Source organism: Panthera leo, chromosome A3 (assembly GCF_018350215.1).
Source record: "Panthera leo isolate Ple1 chromosome A3, P.leo_Ple1_pat1.1, whole genome shotgun sequence".
Lineage (NCBI taxonomy): Eukaryota > Metazoa > Chordata > Mammalia > Carnivora > Felidae > Panthera > Panthera leo.
This window is the reverse complement of record NC_056681.1, coordinates 139,007,256-139,023,122: the sequence shown is the minus strand read 5'-3', so window position 1 is coordinate 139,023,122 and position 15,867 is coordinate 139,007,256. Positions and strand designations below refer to the sequence as shown.

Sequence of the window (15,867 nt, the reverse complement as noted above, 5' to 3'; positions counted from 1 at the left end):
AGGCTGAGAGACCCCAGGTGCCACGGGAAAGCTGGGCCACCGGGCACGCTCACGTTGTGGGCAAAGGACCCTTGTGTTGGTGCGTTTTGTGCACGATCGTTAATGGCCACACGCGTGTGCGGGCTTTCCCCGCATCAGGGTAGGTGAGAGGAGACCCCGCGGCAGCCGCACGGATCCTGGGACGGCATCTGGAACCCAGTCGTGCTCAGCTAGCTCCGGGGTTGCTTTGCTCGGAGCCCTGGGACGGGGCCCTGTGCTCGCTTGCCTGGTGGCCCCGACATCCAACACACACGGGCTGGGCCGGACCGCAGACCTGTCACCCGTCCTGGGGGCTGAGTCGGGGATCCGGGTGTGGGCAGGGCCGTCCCCGGCGGGCCCGTGCGTGGCATCTCCTCCCGGGTCCTCACCTGGTTCCCTGTGCTGTCTGCGTCCTGATGTCCCTTCCTCACAGGACGCCCGTCAACGGGATTGGGGCCCGGCCTCACGACCTCGTTCGACCTCAGTTACCTCTTTAGGCCCATCTGCGTGCAGCCGCTCTGAGGCTGGGGACAGTGGCGAGGGCGGGTGGACATCAGGCAGGTGGGGTGGGGCCCCTCCCACACAGGAGCTGGCTCGACGCAAGGTGACAGGCCACAGACCACGGCGGATGCGTCTGGGAAGTCCATTCTTGGCCATTTTAGAAAAATCAGTGGGATCGGACGAGTCACAGGTCCCGTGTATCTGCTTGGCCGGCACGGAGCCCAGCAGACCTGGGATGACCCACACGTAGGCACAGGACCTGCTCCCACACAGGAGCCGGCGGGGGACGGGCAGAGACGCCCGCGCCCTCTCCCCCCGGCAGACACATCCTGGGCAGGTGGTGAGACCCGGGAGGCGACGGGTCTGGAGAGGCCACCTGTTCTCTCCCCGCTTCTGGGATGGGGAGGTGGAAGTCAGGTGTGGGCCGGGCACTTCCCGAGTCCCGTCACCGAGCCCTGCACATCCCCGGCGACTCCTTGCAGCCCCCTCCTCACCCCCGTCCAGCCACGGCCCCTTCCGGTCTGCACCCATCAACCCTGCTCGGTTTCTTTGCCGAATGAACAGCCAGCCCGTAGCTGGGGCGCCTGCTGTGTTGGGGCCCCACGGCTCCCCCTCGGGGCTCCGACCACGGAACGGAGTTCAGCCTCCACCTGCTTCTGCGAGAAGGGGCACCGAGGGCTCGAGCTCGCGGCGTCACATTGCACCTCCCCCCCCCACCTGCCCGCTCGGCCCCTCTGTGAGCGCAGCACGAGCACGCGGGGTCCCCAGCACCTCTCCACGGGGCTCACGCGTCTCTGCCTGTCGGTCCTGGCGGGAGGGCCTGTTTCCTGGAAAAGGGCAGGCGCCCCTGCGCTCTCCCCAGCTCTCCCTGCACCTCACATCGGGGGGAGCCCGTCTGTGGAAATGGCTGCTTCGGGCAGATTTGTGCCCCCAGGTGCACCATGCCGTCGCGAGCAGAGGCGGGCCCCCTCGGGACCAGGGTGGGCTCGGGCTCCCGGGCACACCGGCCGCACGCTTGGCAGGCCGGCTCGCTAACCCGCTCCTTCTCCTCAGACTCCGGGAGGCTCCCCAAGGCGTCCTGGGTCTCCGTGGCGCTGGGTGCCCTGCTCGTCGGCGGCCTGGCAGGCCTCACCTGGACGGTGGTTTGCAGGTGGTAAGTCCCCGCTCTTCCGCCGAAGGAGGCCATTTCCTCCCCGCGGGCAAGGCTGCTGTGTTTCAGGGGCCAGGGTAGAGGGTCAGTGCCCCAAGCCCTTCCGTCCCCAGAGCTGTTCTGTACAAAGCATTAGACTTCCTGGTTCTTGATGACGCTTCAAACAAGGAAAGCGGGACAATGGCCCTCACGCCCCGGGAGTCAGGTGTCTGTGGGCGGAGACCCCGGGGATGGGGTTCTGGGAACCTTACAAGGTTGCAGGATGCTCTCTCGGGAGCCGAGATTCGCCCCCCGCCCCTGGTTTCTCAGAGAACAAGGGTCCTGTCTTCAGCCACGTCCGCCACTCCAGGGCCGACTCCTGGGAAGTTGGGAAGTTGGACTTTTACGCCGAACCTGGCAGCGTGGTGGGGCCTCAGAGGCAGATCTGGGCGTCTGTGCGGCGGACGGGTCCGCGCCCCTGAGCCGCTCTCACTAGCAGCTCTCAGGAGTCAAGCTCAGACTCTTGCTGAAGTTTCTCACGTGCGTAAAATGCACGAAGCCGTTGCTCGTGCCGTCTGGCCGCCCCCTCCACACCCGCGTCTGCCGCACCTCGTCCACCACAGCCTCCCGCGGTCTGTCCCTCCTGCCGCTCGCCCTGTGGCCCCCGAGGCCTGGCCCCACGGCCCCCGCGGCTCCCGCGTTGCTCTGCGTCCCTCCCGTCTTCCAGCGATGCGGTGACCTCCACGCGTCGGCGCCTCCGTGGCTCCTGCCACGTCCCGCCACGTTCAGAGACGCCTGCCCCTGACCTGAAGAGGGACATCTCCCCGTGTTCCTACACCCTGCAGAAGCAGGTTTTAAACAGCCAAACCTCATAGCCACGGCAGACAGGGGTCACCGTTGTGAGGCCACTGCTATGCTCCACGGGTGTCACCGACCAAGGCCAGCCACAGCCCTGCTTCTGTCCCGGGCAGCTGAGGTGAAGCCCCCCCTAGCGTGATGGCCCCCCTCCGCCCATCCCCCCGCCGAGATGCTCTGGTAGACCCGGCACCATATCCTTTAAGCTCCAAGACCACCTGTGCCTCGACTTCTGTCCCTGAAGAGTTCACTGTGTGTCTGGTAAGTGGTTTTTAAAGGACACGCTTTGCAGCAGATTCGTAACGTCCGACAGAACTAACGTTTGCCGCGGTTCAGACGATACCGCGAGGGATTCCTTCGGGTCACCGTGAACAGGAAGACCAGACATCACGGGTCACGCGGGCCGGTAAATTTAGCTGCTACCTCGTCTAACTTCTCTGTCGGTCGCCTGAGTCTTTGTCATAGGCTGACGTGCGTCCCCCGGGGTCACACGCTGAAGACCCAACCTCCGGTGTCTCGGAACGTGACCACATGTGGAAGCGGGGTGGCTGTGGATGAAACTAGTTGAGATGAGCTCATGCTGCAGTGGGTGGTCCCAACCCAGCAGGACTGCCGTCCTCACAGAAGGGGGATGGGGACAAGGACGCACACAGAGAGAGGCCGGGTGGAGACGAGGGCAGAGATCGGGGCGTCTACAAGCCAAGGCTCTCCAGCCTCTCCAGAGGTTGGAGCGGATGGTCCCTCACCAGCCCTGCCGACATTATGACCTCGGGTGTCTACACTGCAGAACAGGGAGAGAACAGATTCCCGTTGCCCAGTCCCCAGGCCGCAGCACAGTGTTACTGAAGCCCCAGAAACTCGTATGATAGTGTCGGTCTGTCCGTTTCCGGAATGTGTCACTTGTCCAGGCTGGTCGGCCGTGGAGTAGCCGCGGGAACCCAGGGGGCTGCGCGGGGCCGGGGCCTGTCCTCCTGCCCCTGCCTCCTCCTAGTTGACTCTGGCCCGACTGTGGTCGCACCCTCAGGGCTGTTCTGACTGGTCACGGACCGCTCACCGCCCCCCACCCCCCGCTTACCTGGCGGGGAGTCCCTGGAGTCGGGTCCACGGAGCGTCTCCAGGTGTAGGACAGCGGGGGCGGGAACCTGTTGTGAGAATCACTTGCTCTTAGAGGCGCGGACGCTGGCGTCAGTACCCCCGCAGCGAGCCGCTAAGTCAGCGGAGCAGTAGAAACTCGAGGGCCCGTCAGCAAACACCGCCAGACGGGCTGGGCGCCGCTCCCGACCTGCCAAGTGTCACGCGGCGAGCAGCCGACGTTCCGTAATTGAGCGCGAACGTGCGATTTTGTGTTTGCGAACATCGCCGTTAAGACACCGGCCCTGGTCACTGGGTTACGCCCGTAGCCCCCACACCAAGAAACTGAGAGCCGTCGGCCCCACGAACACCTTTCCGGGGAAGTCTGGGGGGAAGCATCCCCCGAGCCTGACGGCCGACTGCAGCCGGGAGAACACCTGAGATCACTCGGCCGAGCGGCTCGAGGCGGATGCTGACTTGCAAACAGGACGGCAGTTCACGCAGGAAACGGGCTCAGACCGCGGCCGGGGTCGCCGTGGGGACCGGGCAGCCACACCCTGGGCCACGAGGGGGTGCAGACCTGCCACGCCCAGAAGCGCCCTTTCCACTTGCGGGGTCCACTCCCCTCCACGCCCCGAAGGCCTTTCACCTTTTACCTGAAACTGCTTTGGTCGACAGCTTGAATTTTCCAGTTTTCGGTCCTCCCTGCGAGGCGGGGAGGCTTGGAAAGGGGGAGTTTGTCCTCTGGATTTGAACCCACACAGGGAACAGAGGGAGGGGGCTCAGCTCCTGGTGGGCAGCCCTCCTGCGACGTCTGGTTAGCGGGCGCTCAGCGGGGGGAGAGGGAGAGTCTGGCTGTGCCCACACGGACGGCTCTGTGTGCACGATCCACAATCGCCTGGCACCTGGGCCCCTGCTTCCCGCCCAACCCCCGCCGCCAGGCTGGGTGGCCTCGCCTGGCGCCCTCCAGCATGCTGCGTGGTTTGAGCGAGTGTCGCGTGTGGCGGCTGGCCACACGCCTGGGACGCCTGTCCTCCTGTCTTGGCCTCTGCTCCCCACGGAGCAAATTCAGTGACTTCCCAGAGGGTGTAGGCACGGGGCCTCCTTGCCTCCGCTCCAGCCGGGCCAGGGGCCGAATCCGACGCTCCCTCTCTGTCCCGCACTCCCCTGGGCCCTCTGCAGTCCGGGCACAGGGGACCCAGCGGGAATAAGTGCCCAGCCGGCTTCCCAGAGCTTTCCTTCCAGGAGACCAGACGCCTTCACCCACGCTACCCCAGGGAGGGTGGACCCCCAAGGCTTGTTGCTGTCATGTCCTGAGTCCTGGAGACATCATAAGTGACCGCAGGAGTGACGGGCTGCCATGCGCCGGGCACAGCTGGCGGGTGGAGGACGTGTCCGAATGTCCTGCTGAGTCCTCACTGACTCACCATCAGCGACACTTCCTTCCTCCCGGATGGTCGACACTCCCCACGCTCTCGCTCAGGTCCTGGGGACCCGCCCGCCACAGGAGGAGGCTGGGCTCGGAAAGCCGCGTTCACAGCCTCACGCTCCTGTCTCTCCGAGCCCGCACCCACCTCCCGCCGCCTCACCAGTCCCGTCTGCCCCCACGTCCCGGGAGCAGGACCCATGAGCCAGCTTCCCGCTCGCTCCTTACGGAACGCGTTGGGATCATAATTCCGTGACAAACAAAAAGGAGGATGGAAAGGGAAACAGTCCGTTCTAATGCTCTGTCCGCAGAAAATTCTGTTTTTCTTCCCCTGAAAACCTGTTTGTGAAACTACTCGTTCCGAGAACATGAGGTCTGACGAAGGGAGTTGGTGTGGTGGCCTGTGTGTGGCCGTCGGGGGGTGTGAGTGTTCTGCACACGCGTGCACACGCATGTTCCCACTCTGAGGTGACCGCAGCGACCTTCTAACGAAAGGACCGTGTGAACCGAACCCACCACCGCCTTGTCCCTTGAGGCCTTCACGGCTGCCCGCATGCCCAGCGCTGTTAGGCAGAAATGGGTTGTGGGACCGGAGCTCCAGTGGAAATGGCAGGATAAACACAGGACACAAACAGAAGGCTGGCAAACGGGGAGGCGGAACGCCCGGGGGCCCGGGGCAGGTGCCGGCGAGAGGGTGTCTCTGGGAGCGGGCCTGTCTCCGTGGGACGTGCGGTTTGGACAGGGGGCTGTCCCACGCCTGCAGCCACACATCCCAGACAGAGGGGTCCAGAGAGCATGTCCCCTCCTGGCAAGTGGTGGCCACGTGCTGTGCTGTCCCAGATCCGTGGCGGACATGCCCACACCCCTGGGGCACCCACCCGGCGGGAGAGCTGGGCCGCGGGCAGAGGCGGAGGTGGTGGGGGAGGGGAGGTTGAGGCACACAGCCTGTGAGGCTCGTCTGCCCAGGTCTCTGGTCCTTCTGCCTCTCAGCCGCCACTGGTCCTTCCTTTCCCGGCGCCCCAGGCTGCAAACCAAGGTGGTTAGGCTGACGTCTTTCTTCATATCCACGTAGACGCACATCACTGGGACCGGCCCCTCCTCCTGGGGCCACCTCTGTGCCTGAGGGCCCAGTGCGTCCTGTGCTCACGTCCATTCGTCCTGTGGCATTTCCTAGTTTCCCTGTGACCCCTGTGCCCCTGGCTGCTGGGGAGGGTGTTGGGTCCCACGCTGGGGACGCCCCTGCTTTGTGAGGGGGGGGCCACGGCCAGGACTGGCCCCAGCAGGAGAGGCGCACACAGCGCGTCGGAGACGGTCATGTTCAAACGCAGGGCATCCTCAGTGAGCGTGAGAATTGTAACGTCAGTGGGAGTGGGGGTCTTGCCCGTAATCCCAGTTTTCCGCGTACGGATTGTGAGTTTCTGAACGCGTTTCTGCACGAATTAAAAGTGCCGTCAGATAGGGGTGGCAGCACCGGGCTCGGGTGTGGTGGCTGCGGCCGCAGGGCTGGCGCTGGCCCCGCTCTGTGGCCTCCTGACGTCCCTCGTCTGACCGAGGACAGTACAGGCCACGCTGTGCGAGAACGTTCTCGTCGCAGTAATGCCGCCAGGCTCCTCCCCTGAGAGGTCGGGGTTGAGGGGGGCTCCCCGGTGCTCCAACACTCCCTCCAGTCACGGTGGCAGCACGGCGTGTGGGGCGGGCCCTTGGGGTCCCTGTGAGGAATGACAGTCGTAACCAGTGTGTGCTTGTCCACAGGACACACGCGGGCCGCAAATCCTCACTGCCCATCGTGCAGACAGGAGGAGCCTGCCTGCCGGGTCCTGGAACATCCCCGGAAACGGGGGCGCAGCCTGGTGCCTGCACTCGGGGCGCGGGGCAGGTGGGTGCACACCGGGCGATCGTGGGTCCCCGCGTGGCAGGTGTTTCCGTTCCGACCAGGAGGTGCTCCCCACAGCGCCCGGTCCTCCCCATTCTGCACCTGCCTGTGTGTTTTCTCCCACAAACCGCATTTACAGGAGAATGTGAACTAGTGAAACGTTAACCTACTTTTTAAAAAGCGAGGGCAAATTAGAACGAGTGAGCCAGAGTGGAAGCCGTGAAACGCTTTTGTTGTGCCAACTGAGGCCTGACGGCGGGCGTTCACCCCAGGTACTGGCTCAAGACGCCGCCAAGAACAGGAGCTGAAAGGAAACGTTGACTTCTACACGCACTTTTAAAAAATGTTTTAATGTTTGTTCATTTTTGAAAGAGAGAGAGACAGAGCGTGAGCGGGGGAGGAGCAGAGAGAGAGGGAGACGCAGAATCCGAAGGGGGCTCCTGGCTCTGAGCTGTCTGCACAGAGCCCAACGTGGGGCCTGAACTCACGGACCGCGAGATCATGACCTGAGCACAAGTCGGACGCTTAACTGACTGAGCCCCCCCGGGTGCCCCTAAATGTACTTTTTAAAAAAATGGAATAGCTGTAAGTAGCATCTAGACTTGTTTTTTACTGTTTTTACTCTGTACGTGTGACCTCAACAGATGCATTAAAAAGTCACTTCTAGGGGCGTCCAGCTCGGTCAGAAGAGTGTGCGAATCTTGATCTCGGGTCATGAGGTCGAGCCCCCACATTGGGTGTAGAGATTGCATAAACATAAATAAATAAGACTTTTTAAAAACTCACTTCGCACCCCTGCACCTGTCAGACCTAGGCGGTTGGCGGGCCCTTGCAACAGCCCGCTGTCCTGTCCCTGGAGATGCTCCCTGCACACCTGGGCCCCTAATTAGCCCGGCCAAGACCCGAGGGCCGACGCGGGTCCCCCGTCTGTCCGTGTGCTCAGTGCGACTTGTCTCCCACAGGACCCGGCCTATGGATCGCAGACCCTCCTCTGCCGGTAGTAACCACAGGCGCCTGCTTGGAAACCCCGCGTGAGAACTTGCTTCCGGCTGATTCCTGGGAGCGCACGGCCGTCTCGGGGCATCTGGGGCAGAAGGGCACCCTGGAAACGACACGGCCCGGGCCTTTCCGTCCTGCAGGAAGCGAGCTGCTTCTGAACACTCAGAGCCGCGTGTCACACACACGTGTGCTGCCCCTTTGTGGGACGGTGATGGGACACAAGACAGTAGACCTACAGTTTACTGACTGGGGCATTCGAGGCTTCAAAATGGTTTCGTGTTCCCCAAATCACTCCCGAGGCTGTTTTCCACATCAGGGCCCGTCTGGCCTGTGGTCCAGTGACACTCAAGGGCGGACAAATAAATCCTCCCCTGACAACCGTCTGGCTGTGCGTGTGTGTGAGCCCGCCTGCCGGCTCCTCCTGGGGCTCCCGGACGGGGATTCACCGGCCCCTTCGTCCAGCCGGACAGACGGGGAGGCGCCGTGTCCACTGCGTTCAGGCATCGTCTCCCCCGCTCTCATCCTGGCTGCTGTCTTCTTCCTTCCACCCCGCTGCCTGCCCGCGCACCTGTTTCCTGCTTGTGCGTTTTTCCAGTGTCCTGTGCCCAGGTGGCCTTCGCGCCTGTGTCCTCTCCCGGCTGCCCTCCTCCGGGTGGGCCTGGAAGCAGGGCGACTCTCGGGGTCTGTCTCACCCCCGAGGGGTCGATGGCACAGTGTCCTGGGGCCCGGCCCCGCTCTGGACACATGCTGCCTGCCCCCAGCTCCCCTCACTCAGCCAACAGCCTGGAGGCCCTCTAAGGCCCCGGACCTGCTGGCGTCGGGGCACCGGTCATCCCCACAAAGCAGCTATTGTCATCGCCCTGCTTTTCCACACCGAGCGACCAAGCAGCAGCCTGGGTCCCTCCACGGTGGCCAGTCCCCCTGGGCCCAGCCGGGAGATGGGAAGAGCACAGACGCACCTGCCCGGGAACCTGGGGAGTTAGTGACTGAGGGACACACTCCTGGACACCTCTTCACGACGTGCCGGGAAGGAGGACACGGCAAGGAAACTGCCGACCGTCTGCGGCCCTGGCGTTCGGAACCCGCAGATCCTGTCATTCCCCACGGGTGCTGGGTCTTCCTGTGTCCCCAGACTCTCATTGCTGTTAATATGAAGTTAGTGACGACGATTCAGCCACAGTCAAGCACCCCGGCCAGAGCCCCCTCACCATCAGACGTGGGGGGCGTAGTGGACCCACAAACATTGCACACCGCGTGCTCCCCGGCCTGTGGACGGAGCCTTCCGGACAGGCTCTGACTCCGAGCGGTTTCCGTAAGGAGATGGGTGGACACGGATGGACAGTCCGCTGCCCCTCAGGGTCCCAGCCAGCCACCAACAGCGCGACTCGTGCGCGGCCTCCGCTCCAGGCTCTTGTTTTGGGCTTTCCCCCTCGGGGCCTGTGCGCGTGGGGCCGGCCTCGTAGGCGGTGCTGATGAACAAGTAACGAGCCCGAAGGACGAGCCCAGCTCACGCGGTCCCGACGGCTCTCGGTCCGACGACCCCTCACTGGCCCTTCCGGTGCACACGTCCGTCCCGGGCGAGCCTCACCGCCGACCAGGGCCCCCCGTGGGGCAGGACCAGGCTTCGTGACAGGGCCTGGAGCAGTTTTCCCACCAATGCCCCGTTCTCCTTGGCCGACGGCTCTGCCTGCCGGGTGCCGTGGGGAACGCAACCCACCCCGGCTGCTGTTTTCCAACCAGGCACCCGGCACCTTAGCCCCGGGGTTGGAAGAGCCTGTTTGGCCCAGGCACGGATGGAGCTAATCGCCTCGGGAGGGGCCGGGTGGGGGCCGCCTAAGGTGACCCAGGGCAGCGCATTCCTTAGGGGACAGGGAGTGTCTGCATTACGGGAGCCTCCGTTTTCCTGCCCGTCGACGTTGGGGTGAGCCCTGCAGGGACACCAGTGCCACGGGTGGATGGGGGGGGCCAGGGGCCCCACTTCCTTCCAGACCTGGGCCCTGAGGGTTATAGCGCACGGGGGGCGTCTGAGCGGCCGCAGCGAAAGGGCCTCCGCCAGCACGTGCCCACGGGGACGGGAGGGGGACCGGGACACTGCGGGGAGCACAGAGGCAGCAGACAGCAGCACGTCCAGGGGTGAAGGGCCCAGGGTCGCAGCCGCATCCCAGGACCGGGCGGGTTGGCCGCAGCCAAAGGGGGGTCAGACATTCTAGTCTAAAGCAAAAGAGTAATCGATGAAAAAGCCGTTGGTGAGGCAAACAGAAAGGTCGTGGCTGTGATTTCACTCCAGCAAAATTGTTGATGGATTTCACATCTTCTGTTTTCTTAGGGGCCTCTTAGAACCTGTTGTGCAAACACTGCATTCTGCAAATAGTTGTCAGTCTGCAGAAGGAACAGCGAGTGTCGGTTGTTCTGATGGTAAAACAGCCGAAAACAAAAATCGAGGCCTTAGCAAACGACATAGAGAGTGTTTGCACGTCTGTCACATTGACCTTCGCCGTGGACACAGGTGATGTGGGCAGAGGTTCTCCCAGCTCACTCCCTCCCCACCTCAGCAGGGAGAAACCGAGGCAGCAGGCAACGGCTTTCCCGGCTCCGTGGGCCCGAAACGCACTCCCTCAGACTCGCTGTGTCAGCGACGGCGTGGCCCTTGCAGAGTGGGGCTCCCCCGACGGGAGGGACCCCGGCCTGGCACAGGCGACCCCGGGCCAGTCCTCAGCATGGAGCTCCGGCCTTGGCCTGAAACCAGGTCAGGGCCCAAATGTGAAGCCGATGAGTTTGAAAGCGTCAGACCCTGTCCAGACGGCTGCGGGCGCAAAGGGGCTGCGGGAGCACCAGACCCGCTCGGCCTCTGTGGGCAAACCAGCCAGGGACAGCGGCCCAGCCCACGCGGACCCTGTGGCCCCACCTGTGTGCCTCAATGTGCCCCCCTGACCTCCGAGCACCCTGACCTTCACATGTCCCAACGCCCCTACACACCCTAACCTCCAGGCGCCCCCACCTCCAGGCTCCACGACCTCCAGGCGCCCCGACCTCCAGGCGCCCCGACCTCCAGGCGCCCCCACCTCCAGGCGCCCCCACCTCCAGGCTCCCTGATCTCCAGGCGCCCCCACCTCCAGGCGCCCCGACCTCCAGGCGCCCCCACCTCCAGGCTCCCTGATCTCCAGGCGCCCCCACCTCCAGGCGCCCTGACCTCCAGGCGCCCCCACCTCCGGGCACCCCCACCTCCAGGCTCCCCGACCTCCAGGCGCCACCACCTCCAGGCGCCCCGACCTCCAGGCGCCCCCACCTCCAGGCTCCCTGATCTCCAGGCGCCCCCACCTCCAGGCGCCCTGACCTCCAGGCGCCCCCACCTCCGGGCACCCCCACCTCCAGGCTCCCCGACCTCCAGGCGCCACCACCTCCAGGCGCCCCCACCTCCAGGCGCCCCCACCTCCAGGCTCCCTGATCTCCAGGCGCCCCCACCTCCAGGCACCCCGACCTCCAGGCGCCCCCACCTCCAGGCTCCCTGATCTCCAGGCACCCCCACCTCCAGGCACCCCGACCCCCAGGCGTCCCCACTTCCAGACGCCGGGACCTCCAGGCTCCCCGACCTCCAGGCACCCCCACCTCCAGGCACCCCCACCTCCAGGCACCCCCACCTCCAGGCACCCCGACCCCCAGGCGTCCCCACCTCCAGGCACCCCGACCTCCAGACGCCCCGACCTCCAGGCGCCCCGACCTCCAGGCACCCCGACCTCCAGACGCCCCGACCTCCAGGCGCCCCGACCTCCAGGCGCCCCGACCTCCAGGCGCCCCGACCTCCAGGCTCCCCCACCTCCAGGCGCCCCCACCTCCAGGCGCCCCCACCTCCGGGCGCCCCGACCTCCGGGCGCCCTGACCTCCAGGCGCCCACTGCACCTCATGTTACCCCCAGACAGCCCTTGAGGGAGGCAGGTGTATCTGGGAGAATAGTCCTGAGGGTTCCAGCCCCGCTCCGGACTCCGGCTGCAGTGCTCCCCGAGCGGTGTGCCAGTTACCAGGAGCTGTAGCAGGACCCGGGTGTGCTCCCCCGTCCCTGGCCAGGACGCCGGCCGGGTGCTGGGCTCTGTCCTGTCGGGGTGGCTCGCATCTGGGGCCAGGCTGGAGGAGGCCACGCCCAGAGGGTGGAAGCAGATCCCAAGCCTTAGCAATTAAGATCCTTGGCAGGATTCATTTCCTTGTGGGTGTGGGACCGAGAGCAGCTTTCGGTGTCGGAGAAGAAGGGTTGACGTTGGGGGGTTTTGGTTTGTGTTTATTGGTCTTGGGGGATTTTTGTTCTGTTTATTTCGATTTGTTTTTCTTTTTCCGTGGCCAGTCAAAGCACGCCCACAGCTGGGAGAGGCCCCTCCCTGGGTCCCCGCCACGCCCCTCCCCCCAGGTGGATCCCAGCGAGGCAGTGATCTCACCGGAGGGCAAATGACAGCAGAGGGAGGGCCTCTGGCAAGAACAGGTGTCCACAGTGAGCTCAGAAGCCCCGCCCCTGTGCCGTTGCCTCCTGCGCTTAAGGTAGGGGCCAGGGGGTGACCCCACCAGAAGGGGGCGTCGGTGCCCCGTCCCACCCTTCCCGCCGCCCCAGGGGCCACTGAGTGTGAGAGTGTGACGGCCGATGGCACAGCCAAGGCTCAAGCCCACACGTGCTGAGCGTGGGTCCGCGAAACGGCCACCACTGTGCTGTGGAAGCGGCTTTTTCCCCAGCCAGGGGCAGGAATACCCGCGGGCGGGCGCCCCCACCCAAGAGCAGCCCAGCCGGTGAGCAGGGCCATCCTCGCACCTTCAGCCGGGCCCCCGCAAAGGCGCCTCGGGTCTGGACCCGCCGGCCTCCCACGGCTCCCGCTCAGCCCTGCTCGCACCCGACGGGGTCCGGTCGGTGCCCGCCCAGCACCCGGCCCTGCGTTTCCCTGCCTCGGGGACGGCCGGCTGCCCCTCGGTGGCTCGGGGCTGGTTCGTTCACGGGGACTGTGCAGATAGATGGCTGGAGGGCTCTGCAAAAGCGGGTGGCGTTTGCGAAGGACAGAGCTGAGCGGAGAAGCAAGGGCTTTGGGATCCCACTCCCTCTTTTGCAAAGTGTTGGAACGTCGCTGATCTCTCCGTCCTCCCCTGCACCCACCCGAGGGAGGGGTGTTGGACGGGGGAGCGGGTGCAGTCCTGGGACCTGGGGCTGGGGGGTGGGGGCAGGGTCTCTTTCCGGTGGCTTCCACAAAGGAGCATTAGAACAGCCTCTGTTAGCAGGAGGCCCCACCTCGGGTGTGGGGAAGTCGGCGGGGCCGGGGTCTCATGAGGGCTGGGAGGGCACAGGCGGTGGTCCCGCCTCAGGACCCCCCCCCCCCACCGGGCCCCAACTCCGGGGAATCGGTCCATTCCGAAACACAAGAGCGTTTTCTGCACAGTTTTCGTGTCTTGAGCTCATTAAGCAAATCAGGACCCTGTCTTCCCAGCCAAAGTTCCTCCTCATTTCTGGACTGTGCGAGGCTCTTCGGTCACACATCCCACGGGGTTGCATCTGGGGTGATTGCGTTCTGCTGCGGCTCTGTGTACTTTTATAAAGATACTCCTTTATCCCTCATTTCAAGATGTGAGGTATAAATAAAAAAGCATTGACGACATTCAGTGGAATGTCATTTTACTTATTTTCGGCCTACATTACTTCCTTAGAAAACAGCAGACAATAGCAGGAGCCTCTTGGGCAGCTGCGGATAATCCTTTTCGCGTTAAATGGTTTGCTACGAAATTCTTCTTCTTTATACAACACTTAGGACGCTGTGTTGATTTTTAAACTGTGCAGATAAGTTCTTTTAGCTGTGAGATTCATTTCAGGATAGCAAAGACGCACTATACAACACTTGCTGTAACAAGGCAGGGTGGAAACTTCTGGCTTGAAATTTTAGTCCTAATTCTCACTAAAGTACAAATGACTGATATTATTTCCATGCCTCAGAAGAGGCTGTCATGGGGGCTCCTGGACGGCTCAGTCGGTTAAGCATCCGATTTCAGCTCAGGTCATGATCTCGTAGTTCATGAGTTCGAGCCTCACATCAGGCCCTGTGCTGACAGCTCGGAGCCTGGAGCCTGCTTGGGACTCTGTGTCTCCCTCTCTCTCTGCCCCTCCCCTGCTCACTCTGTCTCTGTCTGTCTCTCTCTCTGAAAAATAAATAAACACTAAAACAATGTAAACAACATATTTATAAAAAGAGAATAGGCTATCATGGGGGAGGTGGCAAAGAGGGCGGGGGGTGAGTTTGGGGGTCCCAGAAGCCACGCTGGCCACGGGCCACCTCTCCCCCAGCACCTGAGGGACAAGTTGGTTCCCTGGAGAGCATCACTTCCTCCTCTCAAAGCTTCGGGCCTAGAATATGAAGAAAAACATTCACCCGAAAAGTCCTCGGGAAGGAAAACCTTCGAGGAAGCAGGACCTCGTAAGAGCATATCCTGGTTCCCCGAATGGAGAGTCTGTTTCGCAGCCCGGGAAACGGCCTCCGCTGACACGGCACCGCTGGGGCTCCGCTGCGACTCTCGCCTCTGCCCCGGGCGGGTGAGGGCGCAGGGCTCGGGGCTGGAAAGTGAAGGTCGGCACGGGGACGGCAAGGGGGCAGGAGGTGGGGGTCCGGTGAGCAGGTGGCTTCGCGGTGCCCGCAGAGGGTCCCCAGGCCGCCCCGAGGTCTCGTGAAGCCCCTGCCGCGGAGCTCCCCACGGGACCCCACACGGCCTTGCCGTCTGAACCAGTGATCCGTTATCAAACATGTTTTTAAAAGCAAAAAATCTGAGAATTTTGTAAAAGCTTTGACCCCCCCTCCCCGCAGTAATACGTAAATCAGAAAACAAGCAAAGTTTGGAGCCCATTTTATTGCATTGCGTGAAAATTGATACCCGTGATGCAGACAGAATATAAAATCCATCTGGACAAAGACGCCCCCTTTTTTCTCATGGAAATTAAACCATCACTTATGGAAAGAAGTTTAAATGAACTGTAAGATGCGCGGTACGGGACAAAAGGTAAATATCCGCTATGCTCCAGAGGGGAGGTTGAGGAGGCTGTAATCACTTGTGCAGGAGGGCGGGCGGAGCCCCTGTGGCCTGGGGCCCACGGCCAACCCACACACCACCCGCCTTGGAAGTGGTTTCCCGGGCCTCCTGCGGTGGTCCGGCCTCTCGGGACGCGGTCCCATCGGTAAAATCATGATTGCCTGAAAACAGGCATAGACTTCTCTGCGGAGGGCCACACGATGTCTTGGGCTTAGAGGGAGCTGTGGTCTCTGCCACGGCAAGTGGCCGTGGACAGATGAGCACCAACAAAATTTCATGCCCAAAACAGGCAGTAGGTGACATTGGCGGGGACACCACCGTCGCTGGCCCCAGGGCTCGGAGTGCGGACTTCGTCCATGGGTGGGGCTCGCAGCTGGTGACCCACCTGAGCACGGGGTCCGAAAGCCGTCCCGCCGGGCGGAGGCCACGGGGAGACCCTTCTGCCGGTGGCAAGAACCCAGCAGGGACCGTGGTGGTGTCTCACGCTAACCCGGGCCCCACGTGGCCGTCCCGGGACCAATGGGACGGACACGACGCCGTGAAGGGAGCCGGAAGAGTGGTGGCCCCGGGGCGTGGCCGGGTCGGGTCGGTCCTCGGATGAAGGACTTCGGTCTGGGCAGGGGGGATGGAGAAGCGGGGAGCACTCGGCCCCACCCTCAGGAGTGCTCGCGTCCACGGCCCCGTGTGCAGGGGATAGGCCCAGCTCGCCTCCAGGGAGAGGACAGCTGGCCCTGGGGACGTGATCCTGGGCAGAGGGGAGATGGGCAGAGCAGCCCCCGGACCCGTCCGGGCCACGAGGCTGACACCACCCTCCCCGCGGCCTCCTCTCTGCACGCCCTGCCCTTTCTTGGGGCAACCTGACCCTTGCCTGGACCCCAAACATCCGCAGGCCTCAAGGCCGTGTCCCCTGCTCATCTGACCGTCACCCAAGTCCCCACCCAGTGACCAGACGGGACG

General features: G+C 63.6%; 1 protein-coding gene across 1 annotated transcript in view; it reads left to right on the top strand.

The window, feature by feature from the left end:
* The window catches only part of TPO (thyroid peroxidase), a 48,089-nt gene extending 37,286 nt beyond the window's left edge, over positions 1-10,803 (top strand). The window contains 3 exon segments of the mRNA XM_042930349.1: positions 1,573-1,672; positions 6,753-6,876; positions 10,492-10,803. Coding sequence (XP_042786283.1) covers positions 1,573-1,672; positions 6,753-6,876; positions 10,492-10,803 — 536 coding nt within the window.
* The last annotated feature ends 5,064 nt before the right edge of the window (positions 10,804-15,867 follow it).